Genomic DNA, 19995 nt, shown 5'->3' on the forward strand with positions numbered 1-19995 from the left:
ATCATCTTTTGTCTTTTGCGTGAACTGAAAGAGATATTCGGACAATGTCGAAAAGTCATTTCAATTTTCTAAAAACAAATCGTTATCTCCACTGCAGAGCGAAGAATTCCCATGTATTGTTATCGTGTGTGGTTTAGTTGTTAGCTGCAGACTCGAATTGAAGAAAAACAGTCAAATAGATCATGCGGCCAGGAAATAGGATTTGCGATTTTTTAAAATGAAATCTAGTCTGTATCGACACGCGAATCTACCATCATTATAACGCAAGCGCGCTGAGATACATTTCGCGTAAAAAAAATTCCTACGGTCGTCTCTGTTGAAGTGACAAATTAAGTGACAAATCAAGTGACTATACCATAAGTACTGGTCATGTTATTACCTAGTATGCTTTAACTGTCACGTAAATCACAAGGTCAAATTACAACGCAAACAATAGACTCTAAAGGTATATGTTTTACAGCTTCAATAATATGTACATGTTAAAATTGCAGAAGACAAACTTGAACACGTTGTTCCTTTGTGTCAGCCATTACTACAGTAGGACGGAACGGAATCAGAGAACATAATGTCCGCGCCTGCAAGAGTATTGCTTCACTCAAATGCGAGGTGAGGTGAAATGGGGTTTTACGTCGCGTCCATGATTATTGCACTTATATAGCGACGTGCATGTGTGTGTGTGTGTGTGTGTGTGTGTGTGTGGCTGCTTGTACTAGTCCGGACTGATGCCGATTAATAGAGTTAGCCCACTGAGATACCATGCCGCAGTTTAACATGAATACCCCACTCAGACAGTATACTGACTCCGACCAGTCCTTATTTTAAGCCCCTTAATGGCGAGCGCAAGACAGGGTAACAACAAGTACCATCTTTTAACGTCTTTGGTATGAGGCGGCCGAGGATCGAACCCCGGATCCTCCGCTCTCCGGGCGGATGCTCTTCCACTAGACCAAGTAGGCGGTCTTCACTCAAAGGGTCCTATCATGGACTGTGTTGTCAGAAGCTATTTAGATATAGCTTCGTTCCAATAACCTCAAGATTCCACTTTTAGTCAGAAAATGGGGCGATGGGGTAGCTTAGTGGTTAAAGCGTTCGCTCGTCACGCTGAAGACCAGGGTTCGATTCCCGACATGGGTACAATGTGTGAAGCCCATTTCTGGTGCCCTCGCCGTGATATTGCTGGAATATTGCTAAAGGCAGCATAAAACCATACTCACTCACTCTCTATAGTCAGAAAATGTGTTTCTATGACAAGAAGATTCTGTGAGCGAAGTCAATTTCAATAGGGCACTCGGTGTAAGGTAACTCATTTTTGCGAATCAGTGTCACCTTATTACGTACAAAAAAACGGGAATCGTTCTGGAAACCAGATTAAGGTTTTCATCATTGAAGCCTGGATTAAGGATGGGGCTATTACGTCGCTGGTCGGCAATTGTGCAAGCGTTTCAAGAAGGGGCATATGTATTATTATAACTCCTATCACTTGTGAGCAACTCAAGTCAAGTCAAGTCAATAGGCTCTAGGCTACCTCATTTCTCCGGAATCATCTGTCCTGCAAAGTGTGCTCCTGGATTTAAATATTTGTAATGATAAGCCCTGAAATTATGTGCTCTATTATCATATGTATTCATGTTCTCCCAAGAAATGTAACCGTTCCAGTCTTTTCAATCATTGGCTCCAAAATAATCTGTTCAAGAATGAAAAGCCTTGGAAAAATGTCCCCCCCATACCATATGAAACAATACCATTGCCAGGGTATACCGTGTGCTTAAAAAAGGCGATCCCCGGAATAATGTGCCTCTTTATCATCTGCTAAATGATCCTGTGATCAGGAAGTGCTAGTATCCGGAGTAAAATGCTCATATACCCCGTTACAGTAGTACACGAAAACATGTGCCCCGATACACATGCCTCCTTATAATCATATGGCCGAGAGTCATGTGCCCCGATACAGAATGACCCAGAACCACATGCCTCCTTATAATCATATGGCCGAGAGTCATGTGCCCCGATACAGAATGACCCAGAACCACATGCCTCCTTATAATCAAATGACCGAGAGTCATGTGCCCCAATACAGAATGACCCAGAACCACATGCCTCCTTATAATCAAATGACCGAGAGTCATGTGCCCCGATACAGAATGACCCAGAACCACATGCCTTCTTATAATTATATGGTCAAGAGTCATGTGCCCCGATACAGAATGTCCCAGAACCACAGGCCTTCTTATAATTATATGGTCGAGAGTCATGTGCCCCGATACAGAATGATCCAGAACCACACGCCTTCTTATCATTATATGGTCGAGAGTCATGTGCCCCGATACAGAATGATCCAGAACCACATGCCTCCTTATCATTATATGGTCGAGAGTCATGTGCCCCTATACAGAATGACACGGAACCACATGCCTCCATATAATTATATGGTCGAGAGCCAGGTGCCCCGATACAGAATGATCCAGAACCACATGCCTCCTTATAATTATATGGTCGAGAGCAAGGTGCCAAGGTACAGAATGATCCAGAATCACATGCCTCGGTATAAGATAAGGTTAAGAGTCACGTATCCCGAAACAGAATGACTCAGAATCATGTGCCCGATGCAAAATTACCAGGAACCACATAACATGATCCAAAATGCCCCGCATTCATGAGACCCAAAACAGAAAACCCCAGAATAAGAATCATGTGACCCGATAAAAAAGACCCGGAATCATGTGATCCTGATTCTAAAAAAGGTTTTGAGACTGAAAAGTAAAAATACCGACAATAAAGAATCTGATATTCCTAATTCCCCTCTTCCTCTGAATAACGAGTACAGGCATGGTTGGCCACAGAAAACTGACCATTAATTTCATCTGTTTTCTTGGTGGTAAACCATGTACTAGAATTACGAGGTTAATTAGTCATGTGCCCCGATACAGAATGACACAGAACCACATGCCTCCTTATGATTATATGGCCGAGAGCCAGGTGCCCCGATACAGAATGACCCAGAACCACATGCCTCCATATATATGTGCCCCGATACACATGCCCCTTTATAATCATATGGCCGAGAGTCATGTGCCCCGATACAGAATGACCCAGAACCACATGCCTCCTTATCATTATATGGTCGAGAGCCAGGTGCCCCGATACAGAATGATCCAGAACCACATGCCTCGGTATAATTATATGGTCGAGAGTCACGTATCCCCAAATAGAATGACTCAGAATCATGTGCCCGATGCAAAATTACCAGGAACCACATAACTTGATCAGAAATGCCCCGCATTCATGAGACCCAAAACAGAAAACCCAAGAATCATGTGACCCGATAAAAAAAAGACCCGGAATCATGTGATCCTGATTCTAAAAAAGGTTTTGAGACTGAAAAGTAAAAATACCGACAATAAAGAATCTGATATTCCTAATTCCCCTCTTCCTCTGAATAACGAGTACAGGCATGGTTGGCCACAGAAAATTGACCATTATTTTCATCTGTTTTCTTGGTGGTAAACCACGTACTAGAATTACGAGGTAACACTCGACCGGACATCATGCATACATAGGACATATTGACATCTGATGCCAGGGCATTCTTATCCCCGCAATGTTTAATCTTTGGAAGTTTGTATGCCAGCTCATTTTCACATATTCTAATAGAATCTCCACATTTGAATGGAAAATACATTGATACCGTTTATGACACTAATAAAACATGTTTTCCTAAGTCCGAATTTCGACATGTGCCCATTCCGTCTGTCTAGGTGATATGCTTTCTCTTTCATCTTCCCTTAAAGGCTGGCTATACCCGAGGCAATAACTCATATTACATTCAACAATAAAACAAAATATCGATGAGAAAATCTTGGAACAATCCAAGAATGTGAACGAACGACATAAAAATAACCCGTTTTAGACTGGTAAATGTTATAGAGACATAACCACCGTCTTTGTCACACAGAACTAAAGAATTGCATGGCTGTTGAATACTTAGTAAGTTGATAAATTGAGATTATTTCTTGAGAGTGCTTGTCATACCGGTTTTATGAAACTCGTGTCAGAACTTTGTATTTACTTAGCAAGATCGAGTTAATGTTCGTAAAATAATATCATACACACGCATGTGCATTAAATATTCTCTTAATAAGCCTCGTAGTTATTAGTTTTGAGTGAGTATGTTGTAGTTTCTTCTACTCGGAAACAGTATCAACATGACGTCAACAGAAATAGTGCCACGGCACTGTAGCTCACGTGGTTATGTAGTCAACGCTTGAAATTGTCAACAATGAGAGCCACGTAAAGGTTTCTTAAATATTTCTGAATAAACATCTGCAAGAACATATTTACTATTGTAGAATATTTTTGCAATACACTCTTCAAAACATGAGACGCTCAGGTGGTATGTAGTTCATTGAACCTGACTACACAAAAAATCCGGTATATAAATTGGATATATGTTGTTGGAAAATATTGGTGGCATGATATTCGACAAACTGTGAGTCAAAACGCAGCCATTGTCGATTTCCAGTGTCTTAAATGTCATAGTTTTCGCAATTATTCAAAAATGTCACGGAGGAAAACTATTGTAGAATATTGTTGCAATACACAACAGAAGAATTTACTTTACACACAATTTGAACTCTGAGCCTTATGCACCTCCAAGGGGAATAATCTTTCAAATGATAATACACATTTTTCTAATGATTCACAGAAAGCACTACAATCCTAATGATTCTAACACAATTTATCATCTAAAACTGGCTCCCACAGAATATATCGCTTGGCTGAGACCAAGCGATATCTACATTGTAGATATATCTGCAATTAAATTGCATCACAATGCTTTGCAGACCATTGTGACGTCATTGGTTACCATGACATCACATTCAAATGACATCACAAATGGCTCTGCTACTGAAGCCGTGCGCAGTAATTTTTACACTTGAAACACTGCTTATTACTGTCTACAAACTAAACAAATTGGAAGAATGATGTTGGATGATAAATAAAATCTCACCCTCGTGTCTTTTGCTCTCAAATATATCAACACTCGTTGATAAAAGTGGAAAAAGTGGAGTTTTTCCACTTTTATCAACTCCTGTTGATATATTTGATATCATAAGACACTCGGGTGAGATTCTCAAATTATCATCACAAGTGAACATACAGCTTTCTCAATCAGATTACATTTAGATGTCTACAGGGGAAGTTTGAGCAGAAACATTTCACGTTTTTCAATTTAGTTAGCGAGGTAGCAGTTTCAGCTTTCAGTATCGACGAAGGTCGAAGTTTAAAATATCTAAAAAACAAGGAACATTTTTTTTGGATTCCCACCGACAACAGCAAGTGGACAGCACTGCAACACGTAACGGCCATAGTTGAACGTCTTGGAGATATTAGGATGGCATCATTTGTGGGAACCAACATTTGACGTTTCAACTTCACTGAACCAGTTGTTTCTGAGATGTGTTTACAGTGCGATGAAATGCATTTCGAGAGAAAATGTTATTTATCGCGAATAAAAGAACATATGTGTTCACTACAAACTACAAGTATACCAAATTTCATGACATTGTGAACGAAAATGTCTGAGAAATGGTCTTAAAAAGCTTGTTCAATATAACTACTGCCGCGGCCACATTGAAAAACGTCTTGAACGAACTGGGGTGTCATCATTGGTGGGAACACGTATGTGACGTGTCAGCGTCATTGGTTCAGCGTTTCATAGGAGAGGATGTGTAAGACGGAACACGGGGAAACCGGCTATGACATGGGATTACTTGAGTTACAGTCAATTTCTGCATTTACATGAGTGGGTAGCTTTTTACATCGCATTTACATGAGTAAGTAGCTTTTTACATCACATTCACATAAGTGAGTAGCTTTTTACACCGCATTTACATGAGCAGGTAGCGCCTTTTACATCGCATTTACATGAGTGGGTAGCTTTTTACATCGTATTTAGATGATCAGGTAGCGTTTTACATTGCATTTACATGAGTTGGTAGCTTTTTACATCACATTCACATAAGTGAGTAGCTTTTTACACCGCATTTACATGAGTGGGTAGCTTTTTACATCTCATTTACATGTGTGGGTAGCTTTTTAGACCGCATTTACATGTCAGGTAGCGCCTTTTACATCGCATTTACATGAGTGGGTAGCTTTTTACATCGTATTAGATGATCAGGTAGCGTTTTACATCGCATTTACATGAGTTGGTAGCTTTTTACATCGCATTTACGTCGCATCGCAGCAATGACGCCGAAGTACTTTTTGCATATGTACCGAATTTGGGATTAGACCCCGGATTTGGGGCCTGATAAAAAACATTAATAACAAAACAGGTCGGCAAAGAGATATCTAAAAAAGAAAAAAAATGAACGGAATCATTCGTCATGTACGCCGGTCCCTGCCCCCAAACCCACTGCACCATGCTTATGTTTATAGGGAGGCAAAGATGAAGCACACCGCCAAGTGGTCGTCTCATCCATTTGACTGTGTCAATACAGTGACTGGGTATAAGAAGGAGAAGATCGATACAATGAAGACATTTCAGAAAGTAATCGATGATATTCCGTTGCCGCGAGGCACCAGGAGGAACGCAATTTAAAACGAGGTAAATATACACTGAAACCTCTTTATTCCGGACGGTAAGGTTCCCAGTGAGATTGTCCGGATTAATACATGACCGGAATAACGATCCTTGGATTATTTATGTTTTGCGTGTGTTTGTGACGGGTGCCACCGGCGGGACAGGATACGCTCACCTTTTCGCGAACACCTGGTATCATCACTATTTGATAGTGATTCATAAACACATACTATGATATAGTCGGAATCGTACAATGGACACTGCATTTAGTAGAGATTTCATATGAATATGGTTTTGTCGCTTTTATTTGACTGTCAATGCTTGCGATGAATTGCTTACTATTAGTTTTGGACGTGTGAGTTTCGTTGAAATGCGTTGGGTTACGTTGTCTTGGCCAATCTGTATTAATACATAACATAAATTTGGAAAGGAATTTTCATGTTCCCGACCATTTGTTGTATAAATGCTGTATATATGCTTATAATGAACTACGGTTATTACGAACTAAAATTAGTGGTCCCTTCGAGTTCGCTATAACCGTAGTTTACTGTACTTCCATGTCTGGATAGTTGTGATTTCTCTGGGGACGGTGGGATAGCCTAGTGGTTAAAGCGTTCGCTCGTCACGGCGAAAACCCGCGTTCGATTTCCCGACATGGGTACAATGTTTGAAGCCCATTTCTGGTGACCCCCGCCCCGTGATATTGCTGCAATATTGCTAAAAGCGGCTGAACCATACTCCCTCACTAAGATTTCTTTCGGCATCACAGTCCATGGTGTATCTACACTCTTAAAAAAATGAAACGCACAGGTAGTATGTAGTTCATTGAACCGGACTACACAAAAAATCCGGTATATAAATTGGATATATGTTATTTGAAAATGTTGGTGGCCTGATATTCGACAAACTGTGCGTCAAAATGCAGCCATTGTCGATTTGCAATGTCATAAATCACATTGTTTTCGCAATTATTCAAAAATGTCACGGAGGAAAACAGTAAAGCAAAATGCACGTGCAAGTTATGGCATTTGTAACTCGTGGTAGAGGCAATGAAAAGGCAAGCATAAGCCAATACGTTTGTCATTTAATTGTAAACATGTTTCAAGTTCGAAAATGCCGAGACTGTCGATCGAAACATCGCCATGGGACGTATCGAAAGAGGGGAATCGCAGTCTTCTGTTGCACGCCACTTCAACGTACACCACAGCACCATTTGCCGCCTTTGGGACCGCTACACACAGTTCGATTCCACTGCAGACCGTCCGAGAACCGGCCGACCTAGAGTTACCACCCCTGCACAGGATCGCTACATTCGACTGTTAAACCTACGTCATCGCAACGCCACAGCTACGGAGACTGGAGGACGCATCACTGGTTTGAGGAAGAAATCGGACCAGACTGTCAGGGTCCATCTTCGCGAGGGTGGAATCCGACCCAGAAGACCAGTTATTGTCCCTGTTGTGCAACAGATCCATCGACAGCGACACCTTACAGCCTTGGAATTTGAGAAACTGGAGACGAGTGTGGTTTAGCGATGAGTCACGATTTCCGCTTCACCGGCGAGATGGAAGACAACGTGTTTATCGTCGTCGAAATGAGCGTTTTGCTCCACATCGTGTACGTAAATTCAACAATTTCGGTGGCGGTAGTATCATAGTGCGGGGGCCATATCCTACACCACGAGATCTGACTTGGTTGTTGTTCAGGGAAATTTGACAGCAAATCGCTACATGAATCATTCTTCAACCTCACCTTCTTCCAATCATTGATCACTAGAGGGAGCTGTTTCAAAAGGACAACGCTCCACCGCACACAGCTCGTGTCAGGGTAGACTACCTTCATAATGCCAACATCAATGGCTTGCCCTGGCCACTGAGTTCTCCAGATCTCAACCCAATCGAACACTTCTGGGATGAACTCGATCGGCGTGTACGTCAACGAACGCCAGAACACGCTGCAGACGCTCCCACAACTGGCCACCGCGTTACAAGCAGAATGGCGCAGAATTCCGCAGGACAGAATTCGTACATTTATCCAGTCAGTGCCGAGAAGATGCGGACCCGTGATCGCTCCCCGGTGCGGTCACAGCGCAACCTTGTGGCCTTATGTGACATGCCAATGAACAGTTTTCAATGCCTTTGTACAACGGCAACATGTGACTATCGAGCTCGAAAGTTTCATATTTGTATCTATGATATTAAATTAAATATATCGACTTTATCAGGTACAATAAATTTACTAAAAATCTCCCTGTGCGTTTCTTATTTTGAAGAGTGTATACTGAATTTGAGATTCAGTCCCGAATAAAAAAATGGATAATGTCAAATAAATAATGATTCATAAAAGAACCCTCAAGGTTGTCCGAACCCTTAAAGATGTTGCTGTATGTTGCTGGGGATGAGGATGAGTTTTTTTATCACGGGTGGCTACCTACCTCTAGCGTTGACCTTCTGCAGAAGTCTGTCCACGATGGTGTCGTAAGCCTCGCCACTGGCCACGCCCGAGTCCTTCAGCAGTTTCTCTGTGGTGGCGAGACAGATCCCGTTCTCTTTCAGCAGCTTCTCCACCTCGTTAAAACCCTGCAACAAACCACAACTCCAGGTAAGGCCGCGCAAACACGCTACCACACTAATATAAGGGTAACGCTATTTTTCAGGGCATTATCATTTGCAGAAGCCCAAGGTCTTCCATTAACTGCCCGACGAAGAGGGCAGTTGAAAAGACCGAGGGCTTCTGCAAATGATAATGCCCTGAAAAATAGCGTTACCGTTATTATAGCTAAAATGGATGGAATTTGTTATCAAATAAAAAGAAACAACAATGTCGATTTTGAAACATTTACTGCAATCAACACGAATGTCACTGACCCACTTTTACAAATATGGAAACGTCATAGAACAAACCAGATGACGTCACTATTGAACGTTACGTCACCTATCCCTATCCTATGACGTCAACTAACAACGGGCGTGATAATGGCCCGTCGTCAAGTAATATGAGGGCATTATCAAGTTACAGTGGCCCGCTCATTTCTTATAACATGCGGGCGTTTTTATGATAATTCTAACCATTTTAGCTATAACACAAGGTAAAAAATAAAGTATGTATAAAGTTCATTCTAGCCTGTTTCACTGAACGATTGAAAGCGGCGACAGGTTTTTTTATTCTGGGATGAAGTATACGTGTTGAGTTATAATGGACTGACGTCCTGACACTGTTCCAATCCCTCTCCTACACACACGCACGCATGCACGTACGCACGCACGCAGGCAGGCACGCACGCAGGCACGCACGCACAAACACAAACACACACACAAACACACAAAGTAACATTGTTATATTTAATCCTGTCAATCACGCAAGCTCATCCACATTTGGCAAGATGTTGTCAACCGTCCCTCCTGCCGCAGGTGGTGTCCCCCGCCGTGATATTGCTGGAATATTGCTAAAAGCGGCGTAAAACCATACTCACTCACTCACTCACTCCTGCCGCAGGGTGATCCCGAATATATACAAACCACAGTGGCCGTGCCACATCTGCCACAAAAATTTTCGAGTCGGATGCCCTACGAACCATGTCTGTTTTTTCCATGTCACAGGAATGAACAATCAAAGGCACAGGTATCACAGGCTGACGAGACAGAGCTCGAATATTACTGACTGCAGCGTTAAAACAACCATCCACATCATCTCCATCTGTATCACGTCTTTAAATCTCGTTAATTTACAATATCACGACGCGGGAAACCCGAAAAGGGCTTTATACATTGTACATTGGAGAATCGAACTTGGGCATGATGAGCGAACACTTTTACAGCTAGGCCACTCAAAAAATCCCAATGCATTCGGACACATAAACATATGCGTAGCTTCTTTATTTTACACACCTGACACCAACCACTATATACGCTCATCCCGACTGTTAGAACTAAATACGAGTGGAAGCAACACAAAGTTTTAATCCCTGTCCATTGAGGCTATATGCTTGTCCAGGTTCTCTCCAAGAAAACACTAATATAAACTGACAAAATGCTTAATAAAAATTGGCACATAAAATAAATGGCGAAATGCTTCAATAAAACCTTTAATTATAAGTGACATGCAAGAAAGTGAATGAAACGAGTTAATCAAAAAATTAAATGCAAGTGACATACGAGTAAAGGAGTGAAGCAGGTTAATAAAATCTTTAAATACAAGTGGCGTGCAAATAACGGACTTTTGTATAAAACACAAAGAAAGCACTGACACGTGAATCTAATCCTTAAATACACGTGACAAACAAAGCAACAGCCATTTCAAAACCTAATCTAGCAAAGGAGAACATTAAAAAACAGTTTGTAAAATCCTGTACATTTGTTTTGATAAATCAATCACATTTTCGGAAAAAAGCAAACACTTTTCAAGCGTATATACATGCAAACAAGACACACCAGTCTTAACGCGCCACGTGTGTGTACATATTCAGTCGATCACGTGTGGATGCAGAGGTGATACACCCCTGCCCAAAACAAACGTCACCTCGATCGCTACTAGGACGCCTACATTCTGCGCGATTGTTTGAACATTGTTTTGACTACTATCATTCACACAAACGTCCAAATGCAGCGATCACTCCCGCTTTCGGTCGCGACATTCGTGCTGTGGGCTAGCTCGGAGACGTTTCTTTTGAACAGCTGTGTAAATGTTGTGATACTATATTCTAGAATTTAATCGTTTTGTTCAAAGTTTAAATATGACTCCGTCTGGGTCTTCGCGTTTTCTTAAAATGGCGCAGATATTCAGGATTGGCGTTGGCTTCAGAAACGTGAAAGTGCTTTAAACACAAGTTTCATGTTCCGAGATTCCCCAGTAATTTCTTCAGCCCATGAATACGTCGTTCCTTTCAAATTATTTGGCGTTTTTTTTAACAGCATTTCTAAAATGCTTTAAACGGAAAATTAAACTTAAAGGCTCCTAGTTATTGACGCTTTAACTTTTTTCAAGTGAACGCAATCTCGTATTTCAAACATCATTCAAAATAAATAAACACTTGCACATTTCCTTTCACAGTAAATAAACACAAAGTTTATTAAAATACGAATCGATAGCAGATGCGAGAAAGGTCGTAGTTTTATATTAGAAAAGTGAAGCCGTACCACATTAACTTGACCTTGACCTTTGACCGTGTCGACAAAGCTCTCTTGTGACGGTGGGTTTTAAATTGGGTTGAACACCGCGAAGGTTGGCGGGAAACATAAATCATGGCTTTGAAGGAAACGAAACGAAATTCCACTTTTGATTAAATGATATAAATCTTTAGTGCGTAAGGGAATGCCTGACGGCTGAATAGGCGATGTTATTGCTGCAATCGATGTCGTTCCCGGAGTCGGTTCTCAATACCTTGTAATTAAGTGCTCAGGAATATATAACTGTTGATTTCATGCTAAGGCGCATGTGCATTAACTTGGCGAAAGAAAGACAATAGTTTTACTATTAGGATTTGCTGCCAAGCAAATATGAAACGGAAACATATAGCCTACCGCTGTCACTGTGTTAACGAAGGGGTAATCAAACTTTTAATTTCGGCATGTAGTTTGTATTATGTTTGACTTCAAAGAAAATCTTTGTTGGGTTGCTGTTGAATTGGGAATAAACGAATACAAAGGTTCCACTGTTAAAGAGCGCTTTTATTGTTATGAGACAGTGCTAGATACTTAAACCATTATATACATAACTAATTTAATCATTTCGTTCAATTGGGTTTAATTTGATAATTAACTTATCGCCAGAGATCTAATCGTAATGTGCGTTTCTTTGTATCTGTGCGCGTGTTATAACATCGCGTGGTAATTTCTGGAGATATTAGCGTCTTTCATGTTTTCTAACTGCTCAAAAGTTTAGATTCATATTTGATGGTCAATTGCACTGTAAAAAAATCTAACAAAATATTTTCATAAACATTTAGATAATATACTTCCATTTTTCACGTTTTCTAAGCTTGAAAGTTTTATATCGTTCATGTTAACTGGAAAATAATGAACAATGGCGAAAGATATTATTATTTGAAAAGAATAATGGCCTGACTCAAATGTATATCGATGTTGGGCTGACTTGTCATTCATGTGGTTTGATTGAGAAGTGGCTAAGAAGTTCAACTGAAGGTCTTTTGAAAGTCACACATAATTAATAAGTTGTTAGGCAAGTATTAGATGGCCGTTGGTCAGTTGTGTGCGTATGCAATGGGATTACATAGACAGTGAACGGCGAGGGTGTTTAAAACACTGCCCTGTTGAATTTATCCCCAAATGCAAACAACACATTACCTATTCACATCAACCCCAACATAATGAAACCCCCTTTGTATCGATTTCCCAAAGATATGGACCGGTTCCACAAAGCGATCTTAACTCAAAGACGCACGAAACTTTGTGTTTAACATAGGCGGATCCAGAGGGGGTGTCGAGGGTGTTCGGACCAGCCCCCACCCCTCCCCTTTTTGAAAACCAAATGTACAGTAAACTACGGTTATAACGAACTCGACGGAACCACTAATTATAATTATCGTTATAACCGTAGTCCGTTATAGGCATATATACAGTCAGCATATAAACAGCAAATGGATGGGGGTCCAAAACAGTTCGTGTTAAGCGTGTTTGCTATAAACTTAGTTGTGTGTCGTATGCAGTAAAATTATCTGAGAGAGGACTTTTATACCTATTTGGACCCCTCCCTGTCACGATTGCTGGATCCGCAATTGTTTTGCAATGTGAGTTGCGACAGTCGTAGACCGCTTTGTGCCACTGACCCCTGACCCCTGACCCCTGACCACCACGCACCTGCATGCCGTAGCTTGACTCCTCGTACACCACGGACACGTATGTCCACTTCAACAGCTTGACCAGCTCGACCATAGCCTGGGCCTGGTTGACGTCGGAGGGGATTGTCCGGAGGAAGTAGGGGAAGCGCTCCCTGTTGCTCAGCACTGGACTCGTGGAGAAGAAGCTCACCTGGGACAGAGGAAGAAGTCAGTGAGTGAGTGAGTTGGGTTTAACACCGTTTGAACCGTATTCTTATTGTATCAAGGCGTGCCAGCTTGATGTTTGTTTGTTGCTTAACGCCGCACTCAGCAATATCCCAGCTATATGGCGACGGTCTGTAAATAATCGACTCAGACAATCCAGTGATTGATGTCATGAGCATCGATCCACGCAACTGGGTGACATTGGCATACATTATCCAAGTCAGCGAACCCGACCTCCCGACAACGTTAGTCGCCACTTACGACAAGTATAGTCACCTTTTACGGCAAGCATGGATTACTGAAGACCTAATATACCCCGGATGGTAATGGGTCTAGCCGGAAGTGATGTAGGTGGTAGATGTTTACCACTGTGGTGCAAGCTGTGGATACTGGTCTGGTGCTGGCAAACCACGGGTGACAATTTATAGCTACATGTGAGTTTCGAGTAAAAGTGGGCAAATGTACATGCATTCCTTCCGTCGACCTTCTACATTGATATGTAATTGTGCTGTAATCAGTCTACTCGTTGGCCCTTTTAACTAGGTGGCATCTTGCAGACACTGGACAATGGTCTTCTGGCCTGGATTTGCTTCTTCAATACTGTTAAAGGGCAAGTTCACACGGAAATGAACCAATTTTTCTTGTACTTTTTCCACATTAAAAGTGTTAACATAGAAGTGTCATAGACAAAAATATAAAAACATCATATTTAATAAACATATTTTTTGCATTAAAACGATTTATATTTTTCACATTTACCAAGTGTTCTATTTCCATAACAAAAACACCATGGCTTATGCCCCTTGCAATATGACGTCATTGGTGCCAATTGATAAACATTATGACGTCATCATGCTTTGTTAGAGCCGCTTCACGTGGTGTAGGTACAGGTGTGTGATTCTAGCGTCTCAGATGCCAGCCAGCATAGTGTTATGCTGAGTCACCACTGCGCCGGAGTGTGTCGTAGGCCATGTTGTTTTACCGAAAACTGGTACTTGATAGCTTTTGCGTTCAGAATAGACAGGGACCCAGTTGAATTGGCACCAATTACGTCATAATCTAAGGGAGATAACTCAGGCCTGTTTAGCTCGAAAAACGAAGGCCTCATAACGGCATATCATTTTCACACTATTGTGAGCTTCCTACTTTCACTGTGAAAAAAAATGAGTGTATATTTTCAAACACATATACTAACTAATTCTAAAATTGCGTTTTGTTTAGAAAAAGAAAGAAAGTAATTTTTGCGTGTACACTTCCCCTTTAAGTGAATGTGTTGAAACATCTATTGATCTGTATGTGTTGGACTATGGTGATATATTTATACCACAACAATAGCCAGAAGTATTTAGGGAGCGTGAGCAAGGCCCTGTACATTGATTTACTCAACGCCAACAATGGCCAAATGATTAAAGGTGTTTTACCCCTCTTTACACAGCCGCAAATTGCAAATAGTGCTGAGCTGGCAGAAAATAGCATTTACGCATCAGTTCCTTCCGCAATTTTTCGTTGATTGCTCACTGAGGGTGCAGATCAGGCGACAAACGGGAACTAGGCAGGGGCGAGAGTGGAGGTGGTTGTAGGGATCGGGGGTCACAGGGAACGAGACGGGGACGAGAGAGGAGGTGGGTGTAGGGATCGAGGGTCACAGGGAACGAGACGGGGACGAGAGTGGAGGTGAGTGTAGGGATCGGGGGACACAGAGAACGAGGTGGGGACGAGAGTGGAGGTGGCTGTAGGGATCGGGGGACACAGAGAACGAGGTGGGGACGAGAGCGGAGGTGGGTGTAGGGATTGGGGGACACAGAGAACGAGGTGGGGACGAGAGTGGAGGTGAGTGTAGGGATCGCGGGACACAGGGAACGAGACGGGGACGAGAGTGGAGGTGAGTGTAGGGATCGGGGGACACAGGGAACGAGTTGGGGACGAGAGCGGAGGTGGGTGTAGGGATTGGGGGACACAGAGAACGAGGTGGGGACGAGAGTGGAGGTGAGTGTAGGGATCGCGGGACACAGGGAACGAGGTGGGGGCGAGAATGGAGGCGGGTGTAGGGATCGGGGTACACAGGGAACGAGACGGGGACGAGAGAGGAGGTGAGTGTAGGGATCGGGAGACACAGGGAACGAGGTGGGGACGAGAGTGGAGGTGGGTGTAGAGATCGGGAGATACAGAGAACGAGGTGGGGACGAGAGAGGAGGTGAGTGTAGGCATCGGGAGATACAGAGAACGAGGTGGGGACGAGAGTGGAGGTGGGTGTAGAGATCGGGAGATACAGAGAACGAGGTGGGGACGAGAGTGGAGGTGAGTGTAGGGATCGGGGGACAAGGAAACGAGGTGGGGACGAGAGAGGAGGTGGGTGTAGGGATCGGGGGACACAGGGAACGAGACGGGGGCGAGAGAGGAGGTGAGAGTAGGGATCGGGGGACACAGATAACGAGGTGGGGACGAGAGTGGAGGTGAGTGTAGGGATCGGGGGACAAGGAAACGAGGTGGGGACGAGAGAGGAGGTGGGTGTAGGGATCGGGGGACAAGGAAACGAGGTGGGGACGAGGGAGGAGGTGGGTGTAGGGATCGGGGGACACAGGGAACGAGACGGGGACGAGAGAGGAGGTGGGTGTAGAGATCGGGAGATACAGAGAACGAGGTGGGGACGAGAGTGGAGGTGGGTGTAGAGATCGGGAGATACAGAGAACGAGGTGGGGGCGAGAGTGGAGGTGAGTGTAGGGATCGGGGGACACAGAGAACGAGGTGGGGACGAGAGAGGAGGTGAGTGTAGGGATCGGGGGTCACAGGGAACGAGGTGGGGACGAGAGTGGAGGTGGCTGTAGGGATCGGGGGACACAGAGAACGAGGTGGGGACGAGAGTGGAGGTGGGTGTAGGGATCGGGGGACACAGAGAACGAGGTGGGGACGAGAGAGGAGGTGGGTGTAGGGATTGGGGGACACAGAGAACGAGGTGGGGACGAGAGTGGAGGTGAGTGTAGGGATCGCGGGACACAGGGAACGAGGTGGGGGCGAGAATGGAGGCGGGTGTAGGGATCGGGGTACACAGGGAACGAGACGGGGACGAGAGAGGAGGTGAGTGTAGGGATCGGGAGACACAGGGAACGAGGTGGGGACGAGAGAGGAGGTGAGTGTAGGGATCGGGGGACACAGAGAACGAGGTGGGGACGAGAGAGGAGGTGGGTGTAGGGATTGGGGGACACAGAGAACGAGGTGGGGACGAGAGTGGAGGTGAGTGTAGGGATCGCGGGACACAGGGAACGAGGTGGGGGCGAGAATGGAGGCGGGTGTAGGGATCGGGGTACACAGGGAACGAGACGGGGACGAGAGAGGAGGTGAGTGTAGGGATCGGGAGACACAGGGAACGAGGTGGGGACGAGAGTGGAGGTGGGTGTAGAGATCGGGAGATACAGAGAACGAGGTGGGGACGAGAGAGGAGGTGAGTGTAGGCATCGGGAGATACAGAGAACGAGGTGGGGACGAGAGTGGAGGTGGGTGTAGGGATCGGGGGACACAGGGAACGAGACGGGGGCGAGAATGGAGGTGAGTGTAGGGATCGGGGGACACAGATAACGAGACGGGGGCGAGAATGGAGGTGAGTGTAGGGATCGGGGGACAAGGAAACGAGGTGGGGACGAGGGAGGAGGTGGGTGTAGGGATCGGGGGACACAGTGGACGACAGCGGAGCTGGGAGGGTTTCAGGTGTGTCGGTTAATGAGGATAGGTGTAAATTGGGGATGAGGGTGAGAGTCAGGAGGGGGTGAGGATGAGGTTGATCTGTAAGAGTATTTGTGGGTTGGTGGTTGCTGATGTGGAAAGTGAGTAGGCCGTTGGGATGAGGATGAAGGTGATGATGAGGCTGATGTTGATGGCGAAGGCTAAGTTGAGTTATAGGTGGGGGTGCGGGTTAACGCTAGGGAGAGGCAGAGGGTGTGGGTGAGGGTCAGGGTGTAGCTTGTGATAGGGATTAGTTATGCGGCGAAGTGGGGAGAAAGCTGGAAGCGGAAGAGGGTGGGGGTTAGCATCAGGGAGGAGTAAGCTGGTAGTGATGGCGGAGGCAACGACGAAAAGCAAATGTCCTCATAATGAAACGTTTCTAGGCCTTCAAGTTGACAGGTGTAAAGGGCCTGGTACTGGTATATTTGGTTTCTCGTGACGCGGATCATGTAGACGGACCGGCTCGATATCCGACATGAGAACACGTAGGAGACCACTTACAGTCGCCGAGTCCTATATCATCACACACTATATGTGTATGAACACACTGATAATCTAAGCAAAGTTTGATTACGGACAAAGTAGGTATGTCTACATTGAAGCCCATATCTAGACATACTTGTAATCTTGTGTGTTGATTGGGGAATGTATGACAATTACTCGCTGCGTCCCGACAGGGTTATTATTCCGATTCTCCACAAAAGATATATTACTCAGGTCCCAGCGTGTGCCTGATTGACGTGGAGTAGCTTCCAGACTGGGTGTTTCACGAACACGACAAAGCACTAGCTCTTCCAGGAAATGTCAGAAGTAACCAACCCACCCTGAAGGATCAGTGTCATTGGCTCCGATGATGTAACACTGCCATGATAAATCTATCGCCACCGCGATGGCGTCATGCTTCGCGCATAGGTCTGCGCATGTCGGTCACTTCCGCTTCCTGTTTAGTGACTGTATGCTCTCACGAATACTTCCCAAGGGATGTCTCCCAGAAGAATGTTTTTAGCGGATGTATCGCTGGATGTTTTCGCAGTATGAGTACAAACAAATAGAGTAATATCCATGGCTATGCGCTAATTTAACGATAGTTTAAAAATAATAACTTGTTCTAGAATGTAATGGAAAAATACTTTGCCTGAGGTACTAAAACAGAACAGAAATGTTCAGTCCCTCCTTGTCTTGAAGAGAAGATTAAAAAATATTATGTCTCTAATAAAAGAAAATCCACCTCGCGACCTCACTCCCCCTCTCTCCACACACACACACGCATACACGCACGCACGTACACACATACACCCGCACACACACACAGGAATCTGGTCGGCCCATAAACACAATATATGGGCTCAAAACTGTATGATAATTATAATTATCATCCAAAACTGGCTCCCACAGGAGATATCGCTTGAATGAGATCAAGCGATATCAACACTGTATATATCGCTGCAATGAGATTAATCACAAGGCTTTGCAGACCATTGTGACGTCTTGGTTACCATGACGTCACAATCAAATGACATCACTAATGGCTCTGCTACTGAAGCTGTTTGCAGTACTTTTTACACTGAAGACACTGCTAATTACTGTCTACAAATTGAAAAAGTTGAAAGAATGATGTTTGATGATAAATAAAATCTCACCCTCGTGTCTTTTGATATCAAATATATAAACACTCGTTGATAAAAGTGGCAAAAATCCTCGGCAAGCCTGGGAGTTTTTCCACTTTTATCAACTCGTGTTGATATATTTGATATCAAAAGACACTCGGGTGAGATTCTCTATTTATTCTTCATTACATAATTTATTTCAGTTAACAAATGTAAATCTCCAGAGGAAATTATATCACGTGTTTATCTTCCCAATGAATATGTGTAAAGCATTTTTTGTACAATGGGTGTAATGACCTTCTTGCAAATAAAATAAAACTGTCATAAACAATTCTGTAATTATTTTAGTATGGTGCAACTCTATTTATATGTTATATCCAGAATTAACCTGTAAATGGTTATTGCCAAGAAGGTGATAACAATTCTATGACGTCACATCACTGCCTCTACGTACATAGTCTACAGACGGTTTAGGTTCGCCTGTCCTCTTCGCCCAGTGTCTCTTCTCTAAGTACGAGCACTTTGTCTGTAACGGTGAATTACTCCCCCTAGCACCCTCGAGAGTCAGAGAGGCATTGTCATTTTCTCCCCGTGCCTTAACGACATACACCGATATATGTAATCACGTCCGCCTTAGCTCTGATACCACAGCCAACTGTTTGAGTGAGTACGGTTAAACGGCGCTTTGGGCATAACAGAAATATCAGAAGATTGAAATATTTCCCAGGGGTATTTGAAGTCGGTCAGCTGTCTCAAAGGTGAACAAACGCAATATCAGACCGTCAGCCATTAAGACCACCGCGGCAGGTACAACTGAACCGGAAGTTATAATTAGTATCATCTACCCCATGATAGTAATTATACAGTCTGTGTTAACCAGGGATAATAGCCGGACTGTCATCTATAGGGAATGGTAATAGACATGCGTGTTACGTGAGTGTTATGTCTGCGGGGAAATAAAAGCCGAACTTCCGGATCTACGTTGGTATGATTAAACAGTAATGTTTGCAACAATAACCCAATTCCTCTTGGTCAAAGCTTTGAAAACGATTGGAGTCTTTCAAGTTTTTATCTCCTAGCCTAAA

The 19995-nt window shown here is 43.7% G+C and overlaps 1 protein-coding gene across 1 annotated transcript in view; it reads right to left on the bottom strand.

Annotated features, from left to right (window-relative positions):
* Positions 1–19995, bottom strand: part of LOC124148215 (metabotropic glutamate receptor 8-like) — a 206839-nt gene that overhangs the window by 70598 nt on the left and 116246 nt on the right. The window contains exons 3-4 of the mRNA XM_048382946.1: positions 13402–13572; positions 9021–9165 (exon numbers count right to left, since the gene is read on the bottom strand). Of these exons, the coding sequence (XP_048238903.1) occupies positions 9021–9165; positions 13402–13572 (316 nt within the window). The remainder of the gene's footprint in view (positions 1–9020; positions 9166–13401; positions 13573–19995) is intronic.

Source organism: Haliotis rufescens, unplaced genomic scaffold, assembly GCF_023055435.1.
Source record: "Haliotis rufescens isolate VD_foot unplaced genomic scaffold, xgHalRufe1.0.p SCAF_42, whole genome shotgun sequence".
NCBI lineage: Eukaryota > Metazoa > Mollusca > Gastropoda > Lepetellida > Haliotidae > Haliotis > Haliotis rufescens.